Here is a 27,993-nt window from a genome sequence, read left to right as displayed (position 1 = left end):
ACTGCATATCCATACCCCCATGGAGGAGACAGTGCTTGCCATAATTGGAGCAGCTATGGCTGAGGCCATGGACAGAAGGGGAGCTGAAACCATCGGAGGTGATGGTCCGCACACCTAATCCTGCTTTTTGTATTCCACTTCCCGCTCATCCCACAATCTCATGATTTACAAGCTGCAGATGGTGTAAGCATGCACCTCTAGCTTTTCACCTTTTCCCTCACCACAGCCCTACCCTTGTGCCTTGATACCCAAGAACTGCAACCTGGCCAGGCAGTGGTGAAACAGCAATCGGTGGAAGTGCAGGAAGACAAACTTGCAACCACCAGCTCAGAACATTACACATTCTTTAGAGGCTATTTTAGATGCAGGACCTGCCTGTGGTGGGAAACCAGACAAGACTGGCCTGCAGCCAGGGTAACACAGGTGCCAGCTCACTGGAGAGGTCGCACACACATTTTGCTGCACAGGCCTCAGGGGAGGATTCTGAAGGGTAGCCTACAGAAGACGGTTGATGGGTATATACAATGAAATGCTGGTGCATTGGTAGGCCTGCCAGAAAGCTTGCTGTCATTGTCAAGGAGCGTGGAGTCTAGCACCAACTTGACACAGGACTAACTCCATTTGCACACTTGTGGATCCAACCATGAAGCAGCATCTCTTGGCCCATGTCTTAACTTCCATTGCAGCACAGGCAGAAGGCACCAAATGTCTGGGTGCTGCACTGATAGCTCTGATTCGATTCATGCAAGCTCAACTTGCTACCAAGCAAGCTGAGACTGCTGTCATCATTGCTGCCAATACCAGTGTTCAGTTTTTGTCCAGTGTGTGCGGGAGGGTTTTCTGACACAGTATGTAGACAGGCCAACCAGGGGCGATGCCACATTGGATTTGGTACTGGGTAATGAACCCGGCCAGGTGTTAGATTTAGATGTAGGTGAGCACTTTGGTGATAGTGATCACAATTCGGTTAGGTTTACCTTAGCGATGGGCAGGGACAGGTATATACCGCAGGGCAAGAATTATAGCTGGGGGAAAGGAAATTATGATGCGATTAGGCAAGATTTAGGATGCGTAGGATGGGGAAGGAAACTGCAGGGGATGGGCACAATCGAAATGTGGAGCTTATCAAGGAGCAGCTATTGCGTGTCCTTGATAAGTATGTACCTGTCAGGCAGGGGAGGAAGTTGTCGAGCGAGGGAGCCGTGGTTTACTAAAGAAGTTGAAGCGCTTGTCAAGAGGAAGAAGGCGGCTTATGTTAAGATGAGACGTGAAGGCTCAGTTAGGGCGCTTGAGAGTTACAAGCTAGCCAGGAAGGATCTAAAGGGAGAGCTAAGAAGAGCAAGGAGAGGACACGAGAAGTCATTGGCGGATAGGATCAAGGAAAACCCTAAGGCTTTCTATAGGTATATCAGGAATAAAAGAATGACTAGAGTTAGATTAGGGCCAATCAAGGATAGTAGTGGGAAGTTGTGTGTGGAATCAGAGGAGATAGGGGAAGCGTTAAATGAATATTTTTCGTCAGTATTTACAGTAGAGGAAGAAAATGTTGTCGAGGAGAATACTGAGATTCAGACTACTAGGCTGGATGGGATTGAGGTTCACAAGGAGGAGGTGTTAGCAATTTTGGAAAGTGTGAAAATAGATAAGTCCCCTGGGCCAGATGGGATTTATCCTAGGATTCTCTGGGAAGCCAGGGAGGAGATTGCAGAGCCTTTGTCCTTGATCTTTATGTCGTCATTGTCGACAGGAATAGTGCCGGAAGACTGGAGGATAGCAAATGTTGTCCCCTTGTTCAAGAAGGGGAGTGGAGACAGCCCTGGTAATTATAGACCTGTAAGCCTTACTTCGGTTGTGGGTAAAATGTTGGAAAAGGTTATAAGAGACAGGATTTATAATCATCTTGAAAACAATAAGTTCATTAGCGATAGTCAGCACGGTTTTGTGAAGGGTAGGTCGTGCCTCACAAACCTTATTGAGTTTTTCGAGAAGGTGACCAAACAGGTGGATGAGGGCAAAGCAGTGGATGTGGTGTATATGGATTTCAGTAAGGCGTTTGATAAGGTTCCCCATGGTAGGCTATTGCAGAAAATACGGAAGTATGGGGTTGAAGGTGATTTAGAGCTTTGGATCAGAAATTGGCTAGCTGAAAGAAGACAGAGGGTGGTGGTTGATGGCAAATGTTCATCCTGGAGTTTAGTTACTAGTGGTGTACCGCAAGGATCTGTTTTGGGGCCACTGCTGTTTGTCATTTTTATAAATGACCTGGAAGAGGGTGTAGAAGGGTGGGTTAGTAAATTTGCGGATGACACGAAGGTCGGTGGAGTTGTGGATAGTGCCGAAGGATGTTGTAGGGTACACAGGGACATAGATAGGCTGCAGAGCTGGGCTGAGTGATGGCAAATGGAGTTTAATGCGGAAAAGTGTGAGGTGATTCACTTTGGAAGGAGTAACAGGAATGCAGAGTACTGGGCTAATGGGAAGATTCTTGGTAGTGTAGATGAACAGAGAGATCTTGGTTGTCTGGCAGACCCATTGTGTCAGCCTGCTCCTGCCCCACTGAACTTATTTCTTCCTATCTAGACTCTATCTTTTCTCCGCTGGTCCAGTCTCTTCCCACCTACATCCGTGACTCTTCTGACGCCCTACGTCATTTTGACAATTTCCAGTTTCCTGGTCCCAACCGCCTCCTCTTCACTATGAACGTCCAATCGCTCTACACCTCCATCCCCCACCAGGATGGTTTGAGGGCTCTCCGCTTCTTCCTGGAACAGAGGCCCAACCAGTCCCCATCCACCACCACCCTCCTCCGCCTGGCTGAACTTGTTCTCACATTGGACAACTTCTCCTTCAACTCCACGCACTTCCTTCAAGTAAAAGGTGTCGCTATGGGTACCCGCATGGGTCCTAGTTATGCCTGTCTTTTTGTGGGATATGTCGAGCATTCTTTGTTCCAGTCCGACTCAGGCCCCCTCCCCCAACTCTTTTTCCGGTACATTGATGACTGTATCGGTGCCGTTTCCTGCTCCCGTCCCGAACTAGAAAACTTTATCAACTTTGCTTCCAATTTCCACCCTTCTCTCACCTTTCCATGGTCCATCTCTGACACTTCCCTTCCCTGACTTCTCTGTCTCCATCTCTGGGGATAGGTTGTCTACCAATATCCATTATAAGCCCACCGACTCCCACAGCTACCTCGACTACACTTCTTCACACCCTACCTCCTGTAAGGACTCCATTCCATTCTCCCAGTTTATCCGTCTCCGACGCATCTGCTCTGATGTTGCTACCTTCCACGATGGTGCTTCTGATATGACCTTTTTCCTCAACCGAGGATTTCCCCCCACTGTGGTTGACAGGGCCCTCAATCGTGTCCGACCCATCCCCGCACCTCTACCCTCACCCCTTCCCCTCCCTCCCAGAACCGTGACAGGGTTCCCCTTGTCCTCACTTTTCATCCCACCAGCCTCCATATCCAAAGGATCATCCTCCGCCATTTTCGCCACCTCCAGCGTGATGCCGCTACCTTCCCCTGTCAGCATTCCGAAGGGATCGTTCCCTCCGCGACACCCTGGTCCACTCCTCCATTACCCCCACCACCTCGTCCCCGTCCCAGGGCACCTTCCCCTGCAATCGCAGGAGGTGTAATATCTGCCCATTTACCTCCTCTCTCCTCACTATCCCAGGCCCCAAACACTCCTTTCAGGTGAAGCAGCGATTTACTTGTACTTCTTTCAATGTAGTATACTGTATTCGCTGCTCACAGTGTGGTCTCCTCTACATTGGGGAGACCAAGCGCAGACTGGGTGACCGCTTTGCGAAACATCTCCGCTCAGTCCGCAAGCAGGTCCCTGAGCTTCCGGTTGCTTGCCATTTCAACACTTCCTCCTGCTCTCATCTCTGTCCTGGGATTACTGCAGTGTTCCAGTGAACATCAACGCAAGCTCGAGGAACAGCATCTCATCTACCGATTAGGCGCACTACAGCCTGCCGGACTGAACATTGAGTTCAATAATTTCAGAGCATGACAACCCCCCATTTTACTTTCATTTTTAGTTATTTTTTCTTCCTTTTTTTTACATTCCTTTTTACATTTTTTACAATCTTTTTTTGCATTTATTTCATTTCATCTTAGTTTGTTCAGTTTGCTTACCCACTGTTTTTTTTCAGGTTTGCACTTGCTGCTGTTCAATATTCAGTGTATTTACACCTAATCTGTACTAATGCTTTGTCTTTCAACACACCATTAACATATTGTTTGCCTTTGCTCCGTGACCGTTTGGTCAGCTATGTGGCCTGGTCCAATCTACACCTTCTCCTTTGTTATCTCTTGCCACACCCCCACCTCAACCTTACTTGCTTATAATCTGTGACTTTTCTAATATTTGTCAGTTCCGAAGAAGGATCACTGACCCGAAACGTTAACTCTTGCTTCTCTTTCCACAGATGCTGCCAGACCTGCTGAGTGATTCCAGCATTTCTTGTTTTTATTAGAGAGATCTTGGTGTCCAGGTACATAAATCCCTGAAAGTTGCTACCCAGGTTAATAGGGCTGTTAAGAAGGCATATGGTGTGTTAGCTTTTATTAGTAGGGGGATCGAGTTTTGGAGCCACGAGGTCATGCTGCAACTGTACAAAACTCTGGTGAGGCCGCACCTGGAGTACTGCATGCAGTTCTGGTCACCGCATTATAGGAAGGATGTGGAAGCTTTGGAAAGGGTGCAGAGGAGATTTACTAGGATGTTGCCTGGTATGGAGGGAAGGTCTTACGAGGAAAGGCTGAGGGTCTTGAGGTTGTTTTCGTTGGAGAGAAGGAGGAGGAGAGGTGACTTAATAGAGACATATAAGATAATCAGAGGGTTAGATAGGGTGGATAGTGAGAGTCTTTTTCCTCGGATGGTGATGGCAAACACGAGGGGACATAGCTTTAAGTTGAGGGGTGATAGATATAGGACAGATGTTAGAGGTAGTTTCTTTACTCAGAGAGTAGTAGGGGCGTGGAACGCCCTGCCTGCAACAGTAGTAGACTCGCCAACTTTAAGGGCATTTAAGTGGTCATTGGATAGACATATGGATGAAAATGGAATAGTGTCGGTCAGATGGTTTCACAGGTCGGCGCAACATCGAGGGCCAAAGGGCCTGTACTGCGCTGTAATGTTCTAATTCTAATAAGAGGCGCTGAGGGCATCACAGCAGCCCAGCAATTTTTCCTCTAACACATTGTTAGGACTGCTAAGGTGCCTCCCCAGGACAGTGGCAGATGACAGCATTTGTCCTCCCACCACCCCACTCCGCCAGTGCCCTTTGTGTTGCCTGTCAGCCAGCCAACCCAGACTGCTGTCACCCATTGCTGAGTTGGTACAGTCCAAAGCCAGGCCTTCGAGGGCCAGAGCTGCTCAAGTGCATCCTGCAAGGCCCTCTGCAGTCTCCCCTTAAAAAAGTCAGCAGCCCTCCACTAAGCATGCTGCAGCTACTGGGGTAGCATTGCATATGAACACTAGGACAGGCAGGGACACACAGAAGACAGGCAGTAAATGAATGGAGAAGGCTGATTAGCTTACATTTGTAAGCAATATGGCATGATTTCATTTATAAATTTGTGTTGGCTTTTATTTTTGCATTGTGACCAAGACAGCGACGTGATGGTTGCGGTTACTGGTATCTCACTCCAAATACTTCTTTGATGTCTGGTTTGCTGCATCCATTGCTCTCCCTCCTCCTCATGCTCCTGCTTCTCGTGTGATAGCTGGCCCCTCAAGGTGGAAAGATTGTGCAGCATACCACAACAAATCTTCAGATACAGGAACATAAGAGCAGGAGTAGGCCATTCAGCCCGTCGAGCCTACTCCGCCATTTAATTAGATCATGGCTGATTATCTACCTTAAAGACATTTTCCCACACTATCCCCTGATGTCATTAGTATTCATGAGCTTCCACAGCCCTCTGGGGTACAGAATTCCAAAGATTCACCATCTTCTGAGTGAAGAAATTCTTCCTCATCTCAGGCTTAAATGGCCAGCCCTTATTCTGAGACTGTGTCACTTGGTTCTAGACTCAGCAGCCAGGGGACTACCCTATCTACATCCACCCTACCATGCCCTGTGAGAATTTTGTAAGTTTCAATGAGATCACATTTCATTCTTTGAAACTCTAGAGAATACAGGCCCAGTTTCCTCAATCTCTCCTCATAAAATAATCCGGCCATCCCAGGGATTAGTCTGGTGAACCTTTGTAGTACTCCCTCTATCCTTTCTTAGATAAAAAGATCAAATCTGCACACAATACTCTAGGTACAGTCTCACCAAGGCTCCATACAAATGCAACAAGACATTTTTACGACTGTACGCAAATCCCCTTGCAATGAAGGCCAACATACCATCTGCCTTCCTAATTGCTTGCTGCACTTTTTAGTGACTCATGAACAAGGACACAAACACTTCCAACCTCTCACCATTTAAGAAATACTCTTTTTTCTAATTTTTTCTACCAAAGTGGATAATTTGACACTTATTGTTATGAAAGGGGTCTTGGGGTTCCCTCTCAGCCTTTTTTTTTCCTGGTTTGACTGTAACAGGGTTTAATTTTTAAAACACCGTGTTTTTAGCTTCCCCTCAGTGAATCCTTGTTCACTGCTCTCCAATTGTAATGGCAAAGAAATCAACCAGACAGGTTTTCTTATATTTAAACAAGAAATGTGTAAGTTTATTAACCTTAAAACTCTACTTCGGTTAAAAATACGCGATGCACTCACACTAGCATGCATACGCAATAAACACACACGCAGATAGAGACAGAAAAGGAGAAAGAATCAGGGTGAAAGGTTTGAAGCAATAGCTGGAGTTTATTTACTGTCTTTTGAGTTCGATGTAAAGTCTTTGGTTGAAGTTAAATCTTGCTGTCTTGTTGGGGCCCATAAACACACTTTCAAACTTGTTTAGATGGTTTTCTGTCTTCTTGAAATCCAGTTGTAGATTCTTCTTTTCGTGAGAGAGAGAGAGACAGAGACAGGGAGAGGTTGTCTTCCTTCAAGTTCAATTGCAGTCTCTTTTCATGAGAAAGAGGGAGGGGGAGATGCAGTCTTCTCTTTTGTGTTCAAATTGTAGTCTGACTTCAAACTGCTCTGAACACAATTCAAACCAAACCTAAGCCAGCAGGCTAGTCATGAGACTAGCTTTTTTTCCTGAAACAACCTGCCCGGCGAGTTTAGCGGATTCTTTCAATCTTAGTAGATATCCTCAGTAGGGGGCTGGAATGCTGGCTTTCACACAGTCAATGTCTTGTGATCAAAATCCATTTGGCTAATTGAATTAGGCAGCAGTTCCATTGTCTTCTCAGGCAACTGTTTCTTAGAATGCATATGTTTCCAGCCAGTAAAGAGTTTAAAATTAATGTTCCATATGACGGCACAGTGGCGCAGTGGTTAGCACCGCAGCCTCACAGCTCCAGGGACCCGGGTTCAATTCTGGGTACTGCCTGTGCGGAGTTTGCAAGTTCTCCCTGTGGCCGCGTGGGTTTTCGCCGGGTGCTCCAGTTTCCTCCCACAGCCAAAGACTTGCAGGTGATAGGTAAATTGGCCATTGTAAATTGCCCCCAGTGTAGGTAGGTGGTAGGGAATATGGGATTACTGTAGGGTTAGTATAAATGGGTGGTTGTTGGTCGGCACAGACTCGGTGGGCCAAAGGGCCTGTTTCAGTGCTGTATCTCTAAATAAAATAAGTGACAAAATTAATATGCCTCATGCTTGGCAGGTGGGCTTTTCATCACACTTATTCACATTATATTCCATCTGCCATGTTCTTGCTCATTCACTTAGCCTATCCAAGTCCCCTTGAAGACTCCTTGCATCCTCCTCACAACTCACATTCCCACCATTTTTGTGTCATCAGCAAATTTGGAAATATTACATTTGGTCTGCTCCCCCCACACCCCTCCCAGCAGCTGGTCCTGCTGTGTGGTCTCTCTTCATTCTCCAAGTCATGCTTTATTCCAAAGGGAATGGCTACTAATGCACCCAGGTTTGAGCAGAAGCCTTGAAGTCAGAAAAAAGTACTTCTGTACTTGCCATACCCTATCTTGTAGAGTTTTGAAACTTCAAACACCTATGAAAAGCACCAAAAACATGTAGATTTATAGCAACAGCCAGAAGAAATCAATCAGCAACTAAACTGTAAGCAGTTGATGATTGCTTCAAAGAGTGCTGGTGGGGGTTAGTCCTTCCTGCTGCCTAACCTGTGTTCAGCTCCGTGAGCTTAAGAGATGGAGTCAACTGGATCGCTGAGCTACAAAATGGCCGTGCTGGCATCAAATCAGCATTGTACACTGACTGACGTTATGATCTGTCTGCTCCGCATACGCTCCCTGCACACACACCAATACCTGCACCAAGATGATGTTTGCTGTGTTTTGTGTCAAAGTGTGCATGCACTGCACTATTTTGGAATTCTAAGGGATCTTGTAGCACCTGAAAACAGGCGCTATTAAGCCCAATTTCTTGCTCTCTATTCCTTCATCCAAGTATCAATATATATAGTGAAAGGTTGAGGCCCCAGTAGAGATCCTTGGGAAACACCGCACGTTACATCCTACCAGAGTACTTCCTCTTTACCCTTATGCTGTCTCCTACTTCCCAACCAATTTTTAACCCAAGTCAGAAGGATAGCTCCAATTCTGTGTACTCTCATTTTTGCTAACAATTCCTTGTGTGGACCCTTTTTGAATGCCTTCTGGAAGTCCATGATGATAACACTCCTTCTTTCTTTTTCTTTTGGGCCTCCTTATCTCGAGAGACAATGGATACGTGCCTGGAGGTGATCAGTGGTTTGTGAAGCAGCGCCTGGAGTGGCTATAAAGGCCAATTCTAGAGTGATAGGCTCTTCCACAGGTGCTGCAGAGAAATTTGTTTGTCGGGGCTGTTGCACAGTTGGCTCTCCCCTTGCGCCTCTGTCTTTTTTCCTGCCAACTACTAAGTCTCTTTGACTCGCCACATTTTAGCCCTGTCTTTATGGCTGCCTGCCAGCTCTGGCGAACGCTGGCAACTGACTCCCACGACTTGTGATCAATGTCACAGGATTTCATGTCGCGTTTGCAGACGTCTTTAAAGCGGAGACGTGGACGGCCAGTGGGTCTGATACCAGTGGCGAGCTCGCTGTACAATGTGTCTTTAGGGATCCTGCCATCTTCCATGCGGCTCACATGGCCAAGCCATCTCAAGCGCCGCTGACTCAGTAGGGTGCATAAGCTGGGGATGTTGGCCGCCTCGAGGACTTCTGTGTTGGAGATACGGTCCTGCCACCTGATGCCAAGTATTTTCCGGAGGCAGAGAAGATGGAATGAATTGAGACGTCGCTCTTGGCTGGCATACGTTGTCCAGGCCTTGCTGCCATAGAGCAAGGTACTGAGGACACAGGCCTGATACACTCGGACATTTGTGTTCCGTGTCAGTGCGCCATTTTCCCACACTCTCTTGGCCAGCCTGGACATAGCAGTGGAAGCCTTACCCATGCGCTTGTTGATTTCTGCATCTAGAGACAGGTTACTGGTGATAGTTGAGCCTAGGTAGGTGAACTCTTGAACCACTTCCAGAGCGTGGTCGCCAATATTGATGAATGGAGCATTTCTGACGTCCTGCCCCATGATGTTCATTTTCTTGAGGCTGATGGTTAGGCCAAATTCATTGCAGGCAGCCGCAAACCTGTCGATGAGACTCTGCAGGCACTCTTCAGTGTGAGATGTTAAAGCAGCATAGTCAGCAAAGAGGAGTTCCCTGATGAGGACTTTCCGTACTTTGGACTTCGCTCTTAGACGGGCAAGGTTGAACAACCTGCCCCCTGATCTTGTGTGGAGGAAAATTCCTTCTTCAGAGGTCTTGAACGCATGTGAAAGCAGCAGGGAGAAGAAAATCCCAAAAAGTGCGGGTGCGAGAACACAGCCCTGTTTCACGCCACTCAGGATAGGAAAGGGCTCTGATGAGGAGCCATGTTGAATTGTGCCTTTCATAGTGTCATGGAATGAGGTGATGATACCTCGAAGCTTTGGTGGACATCCGATCTTTTCTAGTAGTCTGAAGAGACCACGTCTGCTGACGAGGTCAAAGGCTTTGGTGAGATCAATGAAAGCAATGTAGAGGGGCATCTGTTGTTCATGGCATTTCTCCTGTATCTGACGAAGGGAGAACAGCATGTCAACGATCGATCTCTCTGCATGGAAGCCACACTGTGCCTCAGGGTAGATGAGCTCGGCCAGCTTCTGGAGCCTGTTCAGCGCGACTCGAGCAAAGACTTTCCCCACTATGCTGAGCAGGGAGATTCCACGGTAGTTGTTGCAGTCACCGTGGTCACCTTTGTTTTTATAGAGGGTGATGATATTGGCATTGCGCATGTCCTGTGGTGCTGCTCCCTCGTCCCAGCACAGGCATAGCAGTTCATGTAGTGCTGACAGTATAGCAGGCTTGGCACTCTTGATTATTTCAGGGGTAATGCTGTCCTTCCCAGGGGCTTTTCCGCTGGCTAGAGAATCAATGGCATCACTGAGTTCCGATTTGGTTGGCTGTTTGTCCAGCTCATCCATGACTGGCAGAGACTGGGCTGCATTGAGGGCAGTCTCAGTGACAGCATTCTCCCTGGAGTACAGTTCTAGGTAGTGCTCAACCCAGCGGTCCATTTGTTTGCGTTGGTCAGTGATTATGTCCCCTGATTTAGATTTGAGGGGGGCGATCTTCTTGATGGTTGGCCCAAGAGCTCTCTTCATGCCGTCATACATTCCTCTGATGGTTCCGGTGTCTGAGGCCAGCTGAATATGACTGCATAGGTGTTGCCAGTAGTCGTTTGCGCAGCGCCTGGCTGTTCTTTGTGCAGTGCTTCTGGCTGCTTTAAGTGCTGCGGATGTTAAATCGCTGGGGGCTTTCTTGTAGTTCAACAGTGCAATGCACTTAGCGGCTATGACAAGTTCCAGCTCTTCATTATGAGATTGAAACCAGTCTGCATTTCTCTTCGCACTTTTGCCGTAGGTGGTCAAAGCTGACTCATAGATGGCGTCTCTGATGTGGGCCCACTTGGTCTCAGCATCCCCTGTGGGAGTGTTTTGAAGGGCTGTTACAAGTAAATTTAGAAATTTTTGTAACAACTGTGGGTGAGAAATTCTGCTTGGAATGATGCAACTTCTTTGGTCTGAGTCTAACCTTGCTGCACACCAGGGAGTGGTCAGTGTTGCAGTCCGCACTGTGGAAGCTGCGTGCGATTTGAACACTGTTTAAGGCGGCTCGCCTTGTGACAATGAGGTCTAGCTGGTGCAAACGACGTGATCTTGGGTGCCTCCATGAAACCTGGTGACAGGGTTTAGTGTGAAAGAACGAGTTGGTGATGCAGAGGTTATGATAGGTACACAACTCAAGCTCATAGATACTCCTTATCTACATCACTGGTGATTTTCTCAAAAAATGCAACTACATTATAGTCAGAAATGACTCACCCTTAAAAACACCAGTGTCTTTCCCTCTCTGATCAGGTTATATTTGTTCAAATGCCCAATCACTCTATCCCCAACGACAGATTGAAGTAGCTTCCCCACAACTGACATTATATTAACAGGTCCAGGGTTACCTGGTCTAGCTCTTCTATCCTTTTAAATAGTGGAGTGGCATCTGCAAATTTCTAATCTAATCGCACAATCCCCCAATAAAGAGAGCTTTAAATGATCACGACTAACGCTACTGTAATTTTCACACCTACTTCTTTTAATACCCTGGGAGGGAAACCATCAGGTTCTGGAGATTTATCTATCCTAAGTCCCACTATTTTCTCCATTAACATTTTGGTACTAATATTGCATCTAGTTAAATTTTTCCCTTGATTTATTTTTATTTTGCTTTTTGATCCTCTTCCTCTATCATGAAAAGGGATACAAAGTACTTGTTTAATAAATCTGCCATTACATTGTCTTCCGATGAAGGGTCACTGACCCGAAACGTTAACTCTGCTTCTCTTTCCACAGATGCTGCCAGACCTGCTGAGTGATTCCAGCATTTCTTGTTTTTATTTCAGATTTCCAGCATCCGCAGTATTTTGCTTTTATATTACCTTGTCTATCACTGTATCGCCTGCATCTATCTTTAATGGGCTCACATCTCCCAAAGCTACTCTCAGGCTTAATATCAATTTTTAAAAGCTTTTACTATGGACCTTTATATAACTTGCAAGCTGTTTTTTCTATTCCCTTTGTGCAGCACTTAATATTTTTTGTCTCTCTTTGTTGCTTTCTATATCTCTCCCAGTCCACTGGATTATTGCTTTTCTTGGCATTTAGGTAAGTCACTTCCTTTAGCTTTATGAACTCTTACCTCATGTGTTAACCATGGCTGATTGACTGTACAAGTTAAACTTTTGCTGTTTAGGGTATGTACTGGTCTTATATTGTACTAAATATTTCTCCCACTGCTTTTCTGTTACTAGCTCAATCCAGCTTGATGCATTCAGCTTACATTTCATTTCTTCAAAGTCAGCCACACTTAAATTTAAAATCTTGGTACTTGAACTTAATGTTTCAAAACCTCAACACTATGAGATGACCAGCAAATGCCAGGAGAGTCTCATTTCACTACTGAGTTTATAGAAATCATTTCAAGTTTATGGGAGTGGGACATTATAAACACACCATAATTACTGACACCAGCATTGACTTCCCACCAACAGGGAAATGATACAATACCAATGACTCTCCCATGCCTTTGCATACAAGAATTGTAGCCTTTAGGTGAACTGAGGTTAAAATTGGTAAATAATCTGGACCAAGATGTGCAAACAGAATTCGATCCCCATTTTAAAGTCCTATATCTTGTCCTTATTTTTCTGTAATATTTCATCTAACACCACATATATAAAATATTAGAAGTTTTGATACTTCCTATCAACTTCATAGAATCCCAGAATCATACAGCACAGAAGGGAGCCACTCAGCTTGTGACACCTGTTTTGGCTGTTTGAAAGAGCGGTTCGAGTCCCACAAGCCAGGTTTTTCCTCATACCGTGCAAATTAGTTCTCTTCAAATGCATGTCCAATTACCTTTTGAAAGTTCCTATGGAATCTTTCAGGTCGTGCATTCCAAATTATATCAAACTCCTGTGTGAAATAATTCCTCCTCATTTCCCCTCTAGTTCTTTTGCCAATTATTTTAAATCTACGGCCTAAGGCTACGGACCTACTTCTCGGAGGAAACAGCTACTCCATAATTGCTTTTTCAAAACCTCTCAATTTTGAATACTTCTATTCCAGCTCTTGTATCTCTCCACAAAACTGAAGTTCCTCATCCTTGGTATCCTGGTGAGCCTCCTCTGTACTCCCTCCAGGAACCTGTCACTTTCACAGACACTTGTGAAATTATTTATAATTATTTATAGCTAAGCTTTCCATTCATACAGAAAACCAGTCCGCAAGGTTAATGTTACTGAATTACACTATTCCTCTTTAAGTAGTTTATTTTATAGTAAGCTTTATTTTAATAAATACAAGTCAAGTTGGTCAGCCCAAGAGACAGTTGCCTATACAGCAAGAGGCTGAGGGGTGTGCTTTTGGATCACTTACCGCGCTTTGCTGCTTCATGGATGGGTGAAGCCAATTCGCATTCTCCTTGGGGCTTGGCTCCATGTTGTAAGAGCAGGTTTACACAGGCCTCACTGCCACTGTAGCATGCATTGTATAGCGGAGTATTCCAGTCAATTGTAGCTGTATTTACCTAGCAGAAGGGTTGATGCCGAAGTTTGTTACTATATCAGTTTTAGTGTGACCATATATAAATGTTACGACATCAGTATATGCTTATGTTTCAGTTTATGAAAACAAATACACAAATGTCTCCAAGTGTTTCAAAAACATAACTAGGTAGATTCAGTCTGAAAATGTAGGAATCAGTCTGCCAGATGGACACTCTAAGCCAAGCTGGAGCTGCTGAAAACTGCATAAATTTCAAATTGTTTTGAACCCGAATAAACCCAGTTCTTTCACCTTTATCATTTGAAGAACACAGCTAACGAATCCAATTATAACTGCCTTTGTTCTGCTTCAAAGAAATGGCACTGTGAGGAAAGGGTTAATCAGACAGACCTGAGCAATGTACTCTTTAAAATTGCGTCATTGTGCACAGCATGTTTGCTTGTTTTAGTGTGCAGTCCCTTTAAATTTTTTGTGCAGCCACGCAAACACATATTTATCACAGTGCAAGGCCTGCATGGTACCTTGCAGGCTGATGTGTGGCTACACACCCACACCGCTTAGTGGGAACACTGGTCCTGATTTCTGATAATGTTATACTGCTATTGATTTCTCTTTACATTACACTAATAGTAACCTTTAGCTTCTGCCTTTTAAGTGACACCAGCAGTGAGAGGGGTAGTCATAAACGGAAACAGGGACTTGGGGTCTCAACTGGCTTTCCAATGCCCCGGTCTCCTGTGTTTCGTCATGGTTCCCTTTTTGTGCAATAGAGATGCAGGAAAGAAATTGAAACATGAGAACATAAGAAATAGGAGCAGGATTAGGCCATTCAGCCCATCAAACCCGTTCCGCCATTCAGTAAGATCGTGGCTGAGCTTCTACCTCAGCTACACCTTTGTACACTACCTTCAAATCCCTTGATCCCTCTTACCTTCCGGGAGCAGAGCGGAGCGGAGAGCAGTCGGACCTCTTCCAGCGTGCCGTAGTTTTGAAAAAAAAGCCAATAGTGACATCACTGGAGAGCTGCAGGGTGATTGGTTGGTGAGTCACTGCTGTTAGGGAATAGCTCTAAATAGCTGGGTAAGTATCTCAGGTAAGAAAAGTTTAAAGTTTATTTCAAATATATTAAGTAGTGGTTTTTTATTTTAGGGAGTTCTGTAGTAACGGGTACCAGGGAAGAAAGGCCCTAGAGTCACTAATATTATTGGACATTAAGATCTTCCAGAAGGTTTAATTTAATTTAAAGGGTTAAGTCATGGCAGGAGAGCTCAAAGCTGTGGTGTGCTCCATGTTGGAAGCCGGGAACATTTCCAGTGCCCGGGACCAGCATGTGTGCAGGAAGTGTCTCCAGCTGCAGCTCCTAGAAGTCCGGGTTTCGGAGCTGGAGCGGCAGCTGGGGACACTGTGGAGCATCCACAAGGCGGAGAGTATCGTGGATAGCACGTATAAAGAGGTCGTCACACCGCAGGCTCAAACCCCACACGCAGGAGGGGAATGGGTGACCAACAGGCAGAGCAAGAGGACTAGGCAGGCAGTTCAGGAATCTCTTGTGGCTATTCCCCTGCAAAACAGATATACTGCTTTGGATACTGTTGAGGGGAATGGCCTCTCAGGGGAATGTAGCAACAGCCCAATTCGTTGCACCACAGTTGGCTCTGCTGCACAGGGGAGGAGTAAAAAGTGTGGGAATGCAATAGTTATAGGGGATTCAATTGTAAGGGGAATAGATAGGTGTTTCTGTGGCCGCAAAAGAGACTCCAGGATGATATGTTGCCACCCTGGTGCTAGGGTCAAGGATGTCTCAGAGCAGTTACAGGACATTCTGAAGGGGGAGAGTGAACAGCCAGTGGTCGTGGTACACATTGGTTCAAACAACATAGATTAAAAAAAAAGGATGAGGTCCTAAAAGCAGAATATAGGTAGCTAGGAAATAAGTTGAAAAGTAGGACCTCAAAAGGTAGTGATCTCAGGATTACTACCAGTGCCACGTGCTAGTCAGAGTAAAATAGCAGGATATATCATATCAATACGTGGCTGAAGAGATGGTGTGAGGGGGAGGGTTTTAGATTTCTGGGACATTGGGACTGGTTCTGGGGGAGGTGGGACCAGTACAAATTGGATGGGTTACACCTGGACAGGACTAGGACTGATGTCCTAGGGGGAGTATTTGCTAGTGGTTGGGGAGGGTTTAAACTAAAATGGCAGGGGGATGGGAACCTTTTGAAGGAGTCAGAGGAGGGGGGATTAAAGACAAGAATAAAAGACAGTAAGGGGAATAAGAAAAGTGATAGGCAGAGAAATCAATGGCCACAGTAAAACAAAATAGTGGGAAGAGAACAAATAATGTTAAAAAGACGAGCCTTAAGGCTTTGTGCCTTAACGAGCAGAGCATTCGCAACAAAGTGGATGAATTAATCGCACAAATAGATGTAAACGGGTATGATATAGTCGGGATGACAGAGACATGGCTGCAAGGTGACCAGGGATGGGAAAGGAACATCCAGGGGTATTCAGTATTTAGGAAGGACAAACAAAAAGCAAAAGGTGGTGGAGTTGCATTGTTGGTTAAAGAGGAAATTAACGCAATAGTGAGGAGAGGTATTAGCTCTGATGATATGGAATCCGTATGGGTAGAGCTGAGAAACACTAAGGGGCAAAAAACGTTAGTGGGGGTTGTCTATAGACCCACAAACCGTAGTGGTGATGTTGGGAATGGCATGCGATAAAGGAATATCTGTAATTATGGGTGACCTTAATCTGCACATAGATTGGGGAAATCAAATTAGTCACAATACCGTAGAGGAGGAATTCTTGCAGTGTATACGGGATGGTTTTCTGGACGAATACATTGAGGAACCAACTGGAGAACAGGCCATCCTAGACTGGGTATTGTGTAATGAGAGAGGAATAATTGACAATCTAGTGGTGCGAGACCCCTTGGGGACGAGTGACGATAATATGAAAGAATTATTCATCAAGATGGAGAGTGACGTAGTTGATTCTGAGACAAGGGTCCTGAATCTTAGTAAAGGAAACTACGAAGGTATGTGGCGTGAGTTGGCATGACGGTTTGGGAAATGTTACTTAAAGGGATGACAGTGGATAGGCAATGGCAAACATTCAAAGAGCGCATGGATGAACTGCAACAATTATTTATCCCTGTAAGTAAAACGGGAAAGGTAGCCAAACCATGGCTGACTAGGAAAATTAGAGATAGCATTAGATCCAAGGAAGAGGCATATAAATTTGCCAAGAAAAACAACAGACATGAGGATTGGGAGCAGTTTAGAATTCAGCAAATGAGGACCAAGATATTGATTAAGAAGGGGAAAATAGAGTACGAGAGCAAGCTTGCGGGGAACATAACAACTGACGGTAAAAGATTATATAGGTATCTGAAGAGAAAAAGATTGGTGAAGACAAATGTAGGTCCCTCACAGTCAGAAACAGGGGAATTTATTATGGGGAATAAAGAAATGGCTGACCAATTAAATGCATACTTTGGTTCTGTCTTCACAAAGGAGGACACAAATATCATACCAGAAATGTTGGGGAACATTGGGCTTAGTGAGAGAGAGGAATTGAAAGAAATCAGTATTAGTAGAGAAATGGTGTTGGGGAAATTGATGGGATTGAAGGCCGATAAATCCCCAGGGCCTGATGGTCTGCATCCCAGAGTACTTAAGAAAGTGGCCCGAGAACTATGGATGCATTGGTGGTCATCTTCCAAGATTCTATAGACTCTGGAAAAGTTCCTACAGATTGGAGAGTAGCTAATGTAACCCCACTATTTAAAAAGGGAGGTAGAGAGAAAACAGGGAATTACAGAACAGTCAGCCTGGCATCGATAGTGGGGAAAATTCCAGAGTCCATTGTCAAAGATTTTATAGCAGAGCACTTGGAGAACAGTGGTAGAATCGGGCCGAATCAGCATGGATTTACGAAAGGGAAATCATGCTTGACATTCTACTAGAATTCTTCGAGGATGTAACGAGTAGAGTTGATGAGGGACAGCCAGTGGATGTGGTTTATTTGGACTTTTAGAAGGCTTTCGACAAAGTCCCACTTAAGAGATTAGCGTGTAAAATTAAAGCACATGGGATTGGGGGTAGTGTATTGCGATGGATAGAAAATTGGTTGGCGGACAGGAAACAACGAATAGGGATAAATGGGTCTTTTTCCGAATAGCAGGCAGTGACTAGTGGGGTACTGCAGGGTTCGGTGCTAGGACCCCAGCTATTCACAATATACATTAATGATTTAGAAGAGGGAACTAAATGTAATAACTCCAAATTTGCAGATGACACAACTGGGTGGGCGGGTGAGTTGTGAGGAGGATGCAGAGAGGCTTCAGGGTGATTTGGACAAGTTGAGTGAGTGGGCTAACACATGGCAGATGCGGTATAATGTGGATAAATGTGAGGTTATCCACTTTGGTAGCAAAAACAGGAAGGCAGATTATCTGAATGGCGATAAACTGAGAGAGGGGACTATGCAGCGAGGCCTGGGTGTTCTTGTACACCAGTCGCTGAAGATAAGCATGCAGGTGCAACAGGCGGTAAAAAAGGCAAATGGTATGTTGGCCTTCATAGCAAGAGGATTAGAGTACAGAAGCAGGGATGTCTTGCTGCAATTATACAGAACAAAGAACAGTACAGCACAGGAACAGGCCATTCGGCCCTCCAAGCCTGCGCTGATCTTGATGCCTGCCAAAACTAACACCTTCTGCATTTCCGGGGCCCATATCCCTCTATTCCCTTCCTATTCATGTATTTGTCAAGATGTCTCTTAAACGTCGCTATTGTATCTGCTTCCACCACCTCCCCCGGCAGCAAGTTCCAGGCACTCACCACCCTCTGTGTAAAAAAATTTGCCTCGCACATCCCCTCTAAACTTTGCCCATCGCACCTTAAACCTATGTTTCCTAGTAACTAACTCTTCCACCCTGGGAAAAAGCTTCTGACTATCCACTTTGTCCATGCCGCTCATAACTTTGTAAACCTCTATCATGTCTCCCCTCCATCTCCGTCGTTCCAGTGAAAACAATCCGAGTTTTTCCAACCTCTCCTCATAGTTAATGCCCTCCAGACCAGGCAACATCCTGGTAAACCTCCTCTGTACCCTCTCCAAAGCATCCACATCCTTCTGGTAGTGTGGCGACCAGAATTGCACGCAATATTCTAAGTGTGGCCCAACTAAGGTTCTGTACAGGGCCTTGGTGAGGCTACACCTGGAATATTGTGTGCAGTTCTGGTCTCCTTATCTGAGGAAGGATGTTCTTGCTACAGAGGGAGTGTAGCGAAGGTTTACCAGATTGATTCCTGGGATGGCGGGACTGACGTTTGAGGAGAGATTGAATCAGTTAGGATTATATTCGCTGGAGTTCAGAAGAGCGAGGGGGGATCTCATAGAAACCTCTAAAACTCCTAACAGGACTTGACAGGGTAGATGCAGGAAGTATGTTCCCGATGGTGGGGGAGTCCAAAACCAGAGGTCATAGTCTAAGGATATGGGGTAAACCTTTCAGGACTGAGATGAGGAGAAATTTCTTCACCCAGAGAGTGGTGAGCCTGTGGAATTCGCTACCACAGAAAGCAGTTGAGACCAAAACATTGTATGTTTTCAAAAAGGAGTTAGATACAGCTGTTGGGTCTAAAGGGATCAAAGGGTATAGGCGAAAGCCGGAACAGGCTACTGAGTTGGATGATCAGTCATGATCATAATGAATGGCGGAGCAGGCTTGAAGGGCCGAATGGCCTATTCCAGCTCCTATTTTCTATGTTTCTATGATTCCTTTAGTGTCCAAAAATCTATAACATATATACTGCCGAAGCAGGTCAGGCAGCCTCTGAGAGTTAACATTTCAGGCTGATGACCTTTCGTCAGTTCTGCCTGACCTGCTGAGTATTCCCAGCATTTTCTGTTTTTATTTCAGATTTCCAGCATTTGCAGTATTTTTTGTTACAAGGAAAGAAATTGCACAGGATGACGAGGGGTTAGTATCAGCCCTTTCATAGCAGTCAGGCTATAAAGCAATTCTGTAAAAATCTCCTGGCTAGTCAAGCCAGGGGTAACCAAGAATTAGGAAGAAAAGAAATTAAAAGTCTACAGCAAACATCAAAAAGAGAAAACACATGACATAAGTAAAAGGCTAGAAGATTGCTTTAGTTTCCAGTGTAATGCTGCTTTGAAAATGTCTGTGGATGATTGGGCCTGTTTGCTCCACCCCTTTCCAGCTTATTCAGTGTTAACCCTTTTGTAAGCCTTAGCTTAGTTAAACCTTAAAAAAGGTACAAGAGTTTCAATCTTAATTTAACTGCAAAAGCTATCTTTCTCCTCAGCTGTATTCAGTATATTTACAATTGTTTGAAGATGCACTGAACAGGTTAGTTCTGCAGAAGGGAACATCTGTGACATCATCCTTTGATTGATATGGAAACGCAGAAACATAGAAAATAGGAGCAGGAGTAGGCCATTTGGCCCTTTGAGCCTGCTCCGCCATTCATTATGATCATGGCTGATCATTCAACTCAGTAGCCTGTTCCCGCTTTCGCCCTATACCCTTTGATCCCTTTAGACTCAAGAGCAATATCTAACTCCTTTTTGAAAACATACAATGTTGTGGCCTCAACTGCTTTCTGTGGGAGCGAATTTCACAGGCTCACCCACTCTCTGGGTGAAGAAATTTTTCCTCATCTCAGTCCTGAAAGGTTTACCCCGTATCCTTAGACTATGACCCCTGGTTCTGGACTCCCCCACCATCGGGAACATCCTTCCTGCATCTACAGAACTGTTACAAGAGTGAAATTAACTGATGTGATGGCAAAACAGATAGGTTGTACTGGTGTATGTAAAAAATAACTTGTTAAAAATGCAAGTTATTGATAAGTGAAAAAGGAAGAAGCTCAATAACATTCAGTTTATATGCAGCTGTATGGTGAAATACAGAAATGTGTGAAATGCCAGGTAGAAAGGGCAAGAAAAATGTATAAAAAGTGGGCATTGGAACAGAGATACAGGATTCAATTAAAGTCTGAAGCTTGTACACTAAACTTGGGACTTCGACAAGTTTGAATCCTCCGACTAAACATGCAAAGTTTGGTCATATGCACTTCTTTAAGTAGACTGCATCATACAGGCCCCCACCTGCCAAGAATGAGGCACTCATATTTTGCCACATGAACATTGATTTTTAAACTGTTACTGGAGTAAAGAAAGAACTTATTTAAAAAAAGACCCTTGACTGGAAAGACATTTGCAAGGTAACAGAGAGTACTTGGAAAGGACAAAGGGGCCACTCCCTGCTCCAATTTAATCCACAATGGAACAAAAACAAAAAAAATGCTGGAAATACTCAGCAGGTCTGGCAGCATCTGTGGAGAGAGAAGCAGAGTTAATGTTTCGGGTCAGTGACCCCCACAAATCCAAAAATGACAAAGGATGGAAAGGTGATCTCGCCCAGGCAGTCATAGAGTCATACAGCATAGAAACAGGCCCTTCGGCCCACCACGTCCATGCCAACCATAATGCCTATCTATACTAATCCCACCTGCCTGCTCTATGCCTTGCTCATTCAAGTACCTGTCAGATGCCTCTTAAATGTCACTACTGTTCCTGCCTCCACCACCTCCTCAGGCAGCTCATTCCAGATACCCACTACTTTTTGTGTGAAAAATTTACCCCTTTGATCCCCTTTAAACTTCCTCCCTCTCACCTTAAATCTATGCCCTCTAGTTTGAGTCACCCCTACCATGGGAAACAAACTCTGGCTATCTACCCTATCTATGTCTCTCATAATTTTATATACCTCTATCATGTCCCCTCTCAGCCTTTTTCATTCAAGGGAAAACAGACCCAAATAATTCAAGCCCTCCAAACCAGGCAACATCCTTGTGAATCTTTTCTGCACCCTCCGTTTTTGTCACTATATTACATTCCCATACAGCTACTTGTGCTTGTAGCTCACCAACCTTATTGACCAAAATTTCTGCGTTTACATGCATGCATCTAAACCTTTGTATTACTTGTAGTCCTTCTTAGTCTGCTCCTATCTATTATGATACTACTTCCTTCTCTAGTACTATCTTCTTTCTTTTGGCCTCCTTATCTCGGGAGACAATGGGTAAGCGCCTGGAGGTGGTCAGTGGTTTGTGAAGCAACGCCTGGAGTGGCTATAAAGGCCAATTTCAGTGTAACAGACTGTTCCACAGGTGCTGCAGATAAAATTGGTTGTCGGGTCTGTTACACAGTTGGCTCTCTCCTTGCGCTTCTGTCTTTTTTCCTGCCAACAGCTAAGTCTCTTCGACTCACCACTATTTAGCCCCGCCTTTATGGCTGTCTGCCAGCTCTGGTGATCACTGGCAACTGACTCCCACGACATGTGGTCAATGTCACAGGACTTCATGTCACGTTTGCAGATGTCGTTAAAGCGGAGACATGGACGGCCGGTGGGTCTGATACCAGTGACGAGCTCCCTGTACAATATGTCCTTGGTGATCCTGCCAACTTCTACGCGGCTCACATGGCCAAGGCATCTCAAGCGCCACTGGCTCAGTAGGGTGTATATGCTGGGGATGTTGGCCGCCACCAGGACGTCTGCGTTGGAGATATGGTCCTGCCACCTGATGCCAAGGATTCTCCGGAGGCAGCGAAGATGAATGAGTTGAGATGTTGCTCTTGGCTGACATACGTTGTCCAGGCCTTGCTGCCGTACAGCAAGGTACTGAGGACACAGGCTTGAAACACTTGGACTTGTGTTTTTTGTGTCAGTGCGCCATTTTCCCACACCCTCTTGGCCAATCTGGACATAGCAGCGGACGCCTTTCCCACGAACAGCATGTCAATGGTGGATCTCTCTGTTCGAAAGCCGCACTGTGCTTCAGGGTAGACACGCTCAGCCAGCTTCTGGAGTCTGTTTAAAACGACTCAAGCGAAGACTTTCCTCACTATGCTGAGCAGGGAAATTCCACAGTAGTTGTTGCAGTCACCCTTGTTCTTAGAGGGTGATGTTATTGGCATCGTGCATGTCCTGTGGTACTGCTCCCTCATCCCAGCACAGGCAAAGCAGTTCATGGAGTCCATAGCAGGCTTGGCACTCTTGATTATTTCAGGGGTAATGCCATCCTTTCCAAGGGCTTTTCCACTGGCTAGAGAATCAATGGCATCACTGAGTTCTGATTTTGTTGGCAGTTGGTCCAGCTCATCCATGACTGGCACAGACTGGGCTGCATTGAGGGTGGTATCAGTGACATTTTCCCTAGAGTACAGTTCTAGGTAGTGCTCCACCCAGCGGTCCATTTGCTTGCGTTTATCAGTGATCGTTGCCCCCGATTTAGACTTGGGGGGTGGGGTGGGGGCAATCTTCTTGATAGTTGGCCCAAAAGCTCTCTTAATGCCATCATACATTCCTCTGATGTTTCCGGTGTCTGAGGCCAGCTGAATACGACTGCATAGGTGTTGTCAGTAGTCATTTGCACAGCGCCTGGCTGTTCTTTGCGCAGCGCTTTAAGTGCTATGGATATTAACTCGCTGGGGGCTTTCTTGTAGTTCAACAGTGCAGTGCGCTTAGCGGCTATGACATATTCCAGCTCTTCAAAGTAAGATTGAAACCTGTCTGTATTCTGCTTCTCACGTTTGCCAAAGGTGGTCATTGCTGAGTCATAGATGGCATCTCTGATCTGGGCCCACTTCGTCACTGCATCCCCTGCAACAGTGTTTTGCAGGGCTTTTTCAAGTGAATTTCGGAACTTATGTAACAGCTGTGGATAAGAAATTCAGTTAGTGTTGATGTGTGGGCTGCCCTTCTGCTTGGATTGATGCCGTTTCTTTGGTTTGCGTCTAACTTTTCTGCACACCAGGGGGTGGTCGGTGTCGCAATCCGCACTGTGGAAGCTGTGTGTGATTTGGATGCTGTTTATAGAGGCTTGCCTTGTGACCATGAGGTCCAGCTGGTGCCAATGACGAGATCTTGGGTGTCTCCAAGAAACCTGGTGACAGGGTTTAGTGTGAAAGAATGAGTTGGTAATGCAGAGGTTATGATAGGTACACAACTCAAGCACACTCTGTCCATTCTCATTCATCCTTCCAATGCCATAGTGCCCAAGGCAGGAGGGCCATGAGTCATGGTCGGCCCCGACCCTGGCGTTGAAGTCCCCCAGCAGGAACAAGTGTTCGGAGTTGGGAATGCTACTAATGATATTATGGATTTCCTCGTAGAACTGGTCTTTAACTTCAGGTGGGGAGCAGAGTGTTGGAGCACAGGCGCTGAGTAGGTGTACTGGACCAGAGGCGGTGAGCAGTCGGATGGACACTATGCGTTCCGAGCCATTTGAAGGTGGCTCTATCATGCTGAGCAAAGAGTTTCTGATGGCGATGCCCACTACATGCTGTCTTGGTTCTTCAGGATCCCTACCCTGCCAGAAGGTGGTGTAGTCTTGTTCTCTTAGAGATCCACTCGCAGGGAGGCGTGTCTCCTGAAGTGCTGCAATGTCCACATTGAGTCTACGGAGCTCGTTGTTAATGATGGCAGTCTTCCGAGAATCGTTGGTTTGTGTAAGGTCTTCCGACAGGCCAGGACACATAGTTCTGACGCTCCAACTTGCAAAACAAAGGGCTGGTACCTTCTTTCCTTTTTTTGTCGTGTTGTTTGGTGCGGTGTTACAGTCCATTTGTCGGGCAATGACCCTGAGCTCCAAGCACCCACTGAAGCAGGTGGACTGTGACGGGACAGAACCTTTTTGACCGGGGGCTGCCCGGTTTGAGGCAGGCGGCAGCTGTCCAGTGAGATGCGATGACCTCTCCCACCGACAAAGGCAACCCGTGGCGCCCAATCTCTACGCCAGTTGAGCTGGTCTTACAAACCGTAACTGCTGCCTTCCGTGTTGCTTTGGTCGCTGTGAGGCGACTATGGAGTGACCTCTCCATGGTACATGCCTGGGTGGAATGTATGGAGGTTGTGAATTGTCCAAGCGTCAAAACCCCCCTATTGGCCTTCCTAGTGGAGCCCAAAGGAGTGCAGAGCACGACGTTTGGCACCAGTATGGCTGCAGGAACTGCCGGAAACATGCCAAAGGTGACATATGACTGCCTTAGGGGTTCCGCTCTGGATTTTCTGTTAGGGTTTATTCCCTTAGCCTTGGTCTCACCAGAGATGCCCACAAGGCAGTGGGATTGTTAGCTCCTATCCCTGAGCAGGGCCACAGCTGGTAAATCGTGCAGGGGGGGGGCACGAGGGGGGCGTGGCGGGGGCGTGAGGCTGGGAAGGGGGGGTGAGGCTGGGAAGGGGGGGTGAGGCTGGGAAGGGGGGGTGAGGCTGGGAAGGGGGGGTGAGGCTGGGAAGGGGGGGGTGAGGCTGGGAAGGGGGGGGTGAGGCTGGGAAGGGGGGGGTGAGGCTGGGAAGGGGGGGGTGAGGCTGGGAAGGGGGGGGTGAGGCTGGGAAGGGGGGGGTGAGGCTGGGAAGGGGGGGGTGAGGCTGGGAAGGGGGGGGTGAGGCTGGGAAGGGGGGGGTGAGGCTGGGAAGGGGGGGGTGAGGCTGGGAAGGGGGGGGTGAGGCTGGGAAGGGGGGGGTGAGGCTGGGAAGGGGGGGGTGAGGCTGGGAAGGGGGGGGTGAGGCTGGGAAGGGGGGGTGAGGCTGGGAAGGGGGGGTGAGGCTGGGAAGGGGGGGTGAGGCTGGGAAGGGGGGGTGAGGCTGGGAAGGGGGGGTGAGGCTGGGAAGGGGGGTGAGGCTGGGAAGGGGGGTGAGGATGGGGGGGGGGGGGAGAAGGGGTGGGGGGCGGGGGAAGGGGTGGGGGGCGGGGGAAGGGGTGGGGGGCAGGGGAAGGGGTGGGGGGCGGGGGAAGGGGTGGGGGGCGGGGGAAGGGGTGGGGGGGGCGGGGGGAAGGAGGTGCGAGGGGGAAGGGGGTCAGTTCTATGGCTGGCCGCGATGTGGAGCTTCTTCTCCCGGGATCCGATCAAGGATTTTCCGTACGAGACCAGCAGGGCGGCCGAGCTCTCGCTGGGCCTTTGGCATGCGCTCTGTCGCCCCAGTCTGGGCATCGCAGCTCCGGCTCCGAAACAACTCCATAGCGGCTCGTGTTTCATTTCCTCTGATGGCAGAGATTCTGGGGATAGCAGGGTCCGGAGCGGGGAGTCTCTAATCCTGTCCTCAAATGGTAGGCACTACACTCAGGAATTTGCAACAATGTGTTCTTGGGTTTTCACTGTGATTTTTCCCTTAGCGAGCTCTGACAGCTGGCCCACCAAGTAGACTCATGCCTCCACAAAGCATTCCATTTGACCCACAGGAAGCAAGTTGGCCAGAAAGTTGCCAAGAAACCACAATTTGTGGTTCCCCAAAAGATTGTGGAGTTTTAACTCTACAGATTGTCTGTCATGTCACCGATCATTTCCCCACCTGGTGGCCATTCTGAATGACAGGCTGGGCATGCAGTCAGTCAGGGTATTCGATCGGGGATGGGGAATACTATACATACGAACATAGGAATTAGGAAAAGTAGACCACTCGGCCCCTCGCGCCTGCCCCGCCGTTCAATCTGATTGTAACCTCGACTCCACATTCCCGCCTATCCCCAATAACCTTTCACCCCCTTGCTCATCAAGAATCTATCTACCTCTGCCTTAAAAATATTCAAAGACTCTACTTCCATCGCCTTTTGAGAGAGTTCCAAAGACTCTCAACCCTCAGAGAAAATTTTGCATCTGTCTTAAATGGGCAACCCCTTATTTTTAAACAGTGTCCCCTCGTTCCAGAATCTCCCACAAGAGGAAACATTCTTTTCACATCCACCCTGTCAAGACCCCTCAGTATCTTCTATGTTTCAACCATGTCGCCTCTTACTCTTCTAAACTCCAGTGGGTACAAGCCCATCCTGTCCAACATTTCCTTGTAAGAGAGCCCGCCCATTCCCGGTTTTAGTCTAGTAAACCTTCTCTGAACTGCTTCCAACGCATTTACACCTTTCCTTAAATGAGACCAATACTGTACACAGTACTCCAGATGTTGTCTCACCAATGCCCCGTATAGCTGAAGCATAACCTCCCTACTTTTGTATTCAATTCCCCTCGCAATAAAGGATAATATTCTATTAGCTTTCCTAATTACATCCTGTTAGCTAGCCAATTTTCTCTCCATGCCATTATGTTACCCACTACACCATGAGCTTTTATTTTCCGTAATAACCTTTTGTGGCACCTTATCAAGTGCTTTCTGGAAATCTAAGTACATCCACCAGTTCCCTTTTATCCACAGCGCGTTACTTCTTCAAAGAACTCCAATAAATTAATTAAACATGATTTCCCTTTCACAAAACCATGTTGACTCTGTCTGATTACCTTGAATTTTTCTAAGTGCCTTGCTATAATGTCTTTAATAACAGCTTCTAACATTTTCCTTATGACAGATGTTAAGCTAACTGGCCTGTAGTTTCCTGCTTTCTGTCTCTCTTCCTTTTTGAATAAAGGTGTTGCATTGGCTAATTTCCAATCTCATGGAACCTTCCCCGAATCTAAGGAATTTTGGAAAATTAAAACGCATCAACTATCTCATTAGCCATTTCTTTTAAGACCTTAGGATGAAGTCTATCAGGACCCAGGGACTTGTCAACACGCAGCTCCAACAATTTGCTCAGTACCACTGCCCTAGTGATTGTAATTTTCTCGAGTCCCTCCTTTCCTTCCATTTCCTGATTTACAGCTATTTCTAGGATGTTACTTGTATCCTCTATAGTGAAGACTGGTGCAAAATACCTGTTCAATTCATCTGCCATCTCCTTATTTGCCATTAATTCCCCAGACTCACTTTCTATAGGAGCAATGCTCACTTTGTTAACGCTTTTAAAAATATCTACAGAATCTCTGACTATCTGTCTTTATATTTGTAGCTAGTTTTCTCTCGTACTCTAATTTTTCCCTCCTTATTAATCTTTTAGTCATTCTTTTCTGCTTTTTCTATTCTGTTCAATCTTCTGACCTGCCACTCATCTTTGCGCAATTATAGGCTTTTTCTTTAAGTTTGATACTATCTTTAACTTTTTTTTAGTTAACCACAGATGGTGGGTCCTCCCCTTGGAATTTTTCTCTCATTGGAATGTATCTATTGTGTATTCTGAAATACCCCCTTAAATGTCTGCCACTGCATCTTCATTGACCTATTCCTTAATCTAATTTGCCAGTTCAATTTTAGCTCACTCCATTGTCGCGTCTCATAATTGCCCTTATTTAAGTTTAAAATACTAGTCATAGACTCACTCTTCTCTCTCTCAAACTGAATGTAAAATTCAATCATATAATGATCG

The 27,993-nt window shown here is 46.3% G+C and overlaps 1 protein-coding gene across 5 annotated transcripts in view; it reads right to left on the bottom strand.

Annotated features, from left to right (window-relative positions):
* The window catches only part of LOC137374291 (ankyrin repeat and SOCS box protein 9-like), a 106,789-nt gene that overhangs the window by 38,967 nt on the left and 39,829 nt on the right, over positions 1-27,993 (bottom strand). For all 5 annotated transcript variants that reach the window (XM_068040101.1, XM_068040106.1, XM_068040105.1 and 2 more), the window contains exon 5: positions 13,574-13,724. In XM_068040101.1, the coding sequence (XP_067896202.1) occupies positions 13,574-13,724 (151 nt within the window). The remainder of the gene's footprint in view (positions 1-13,573; positions 13,725-27,993) is intronic.

Source organism: Heterodontus francisci, chromosome 10 (genome assembly GCF_036365525.1).
Source record: "Heterodontus francisci isolate sHetFra1 chromosome 10, sHetFra1.hap1, whole genome shotgun sequence".
NCBI lineage: Eukaryota > Metazoa > Chordata > Chondrichthyes > Heterodontiformes > Heterodontidae > Heterodontus > Heterodontus francisci.
The sequence above is the reverse complement of the archived record's forward strand: the minus strand, read 5'-3'. Positions and strand labels throughout refer to the sequence as shown.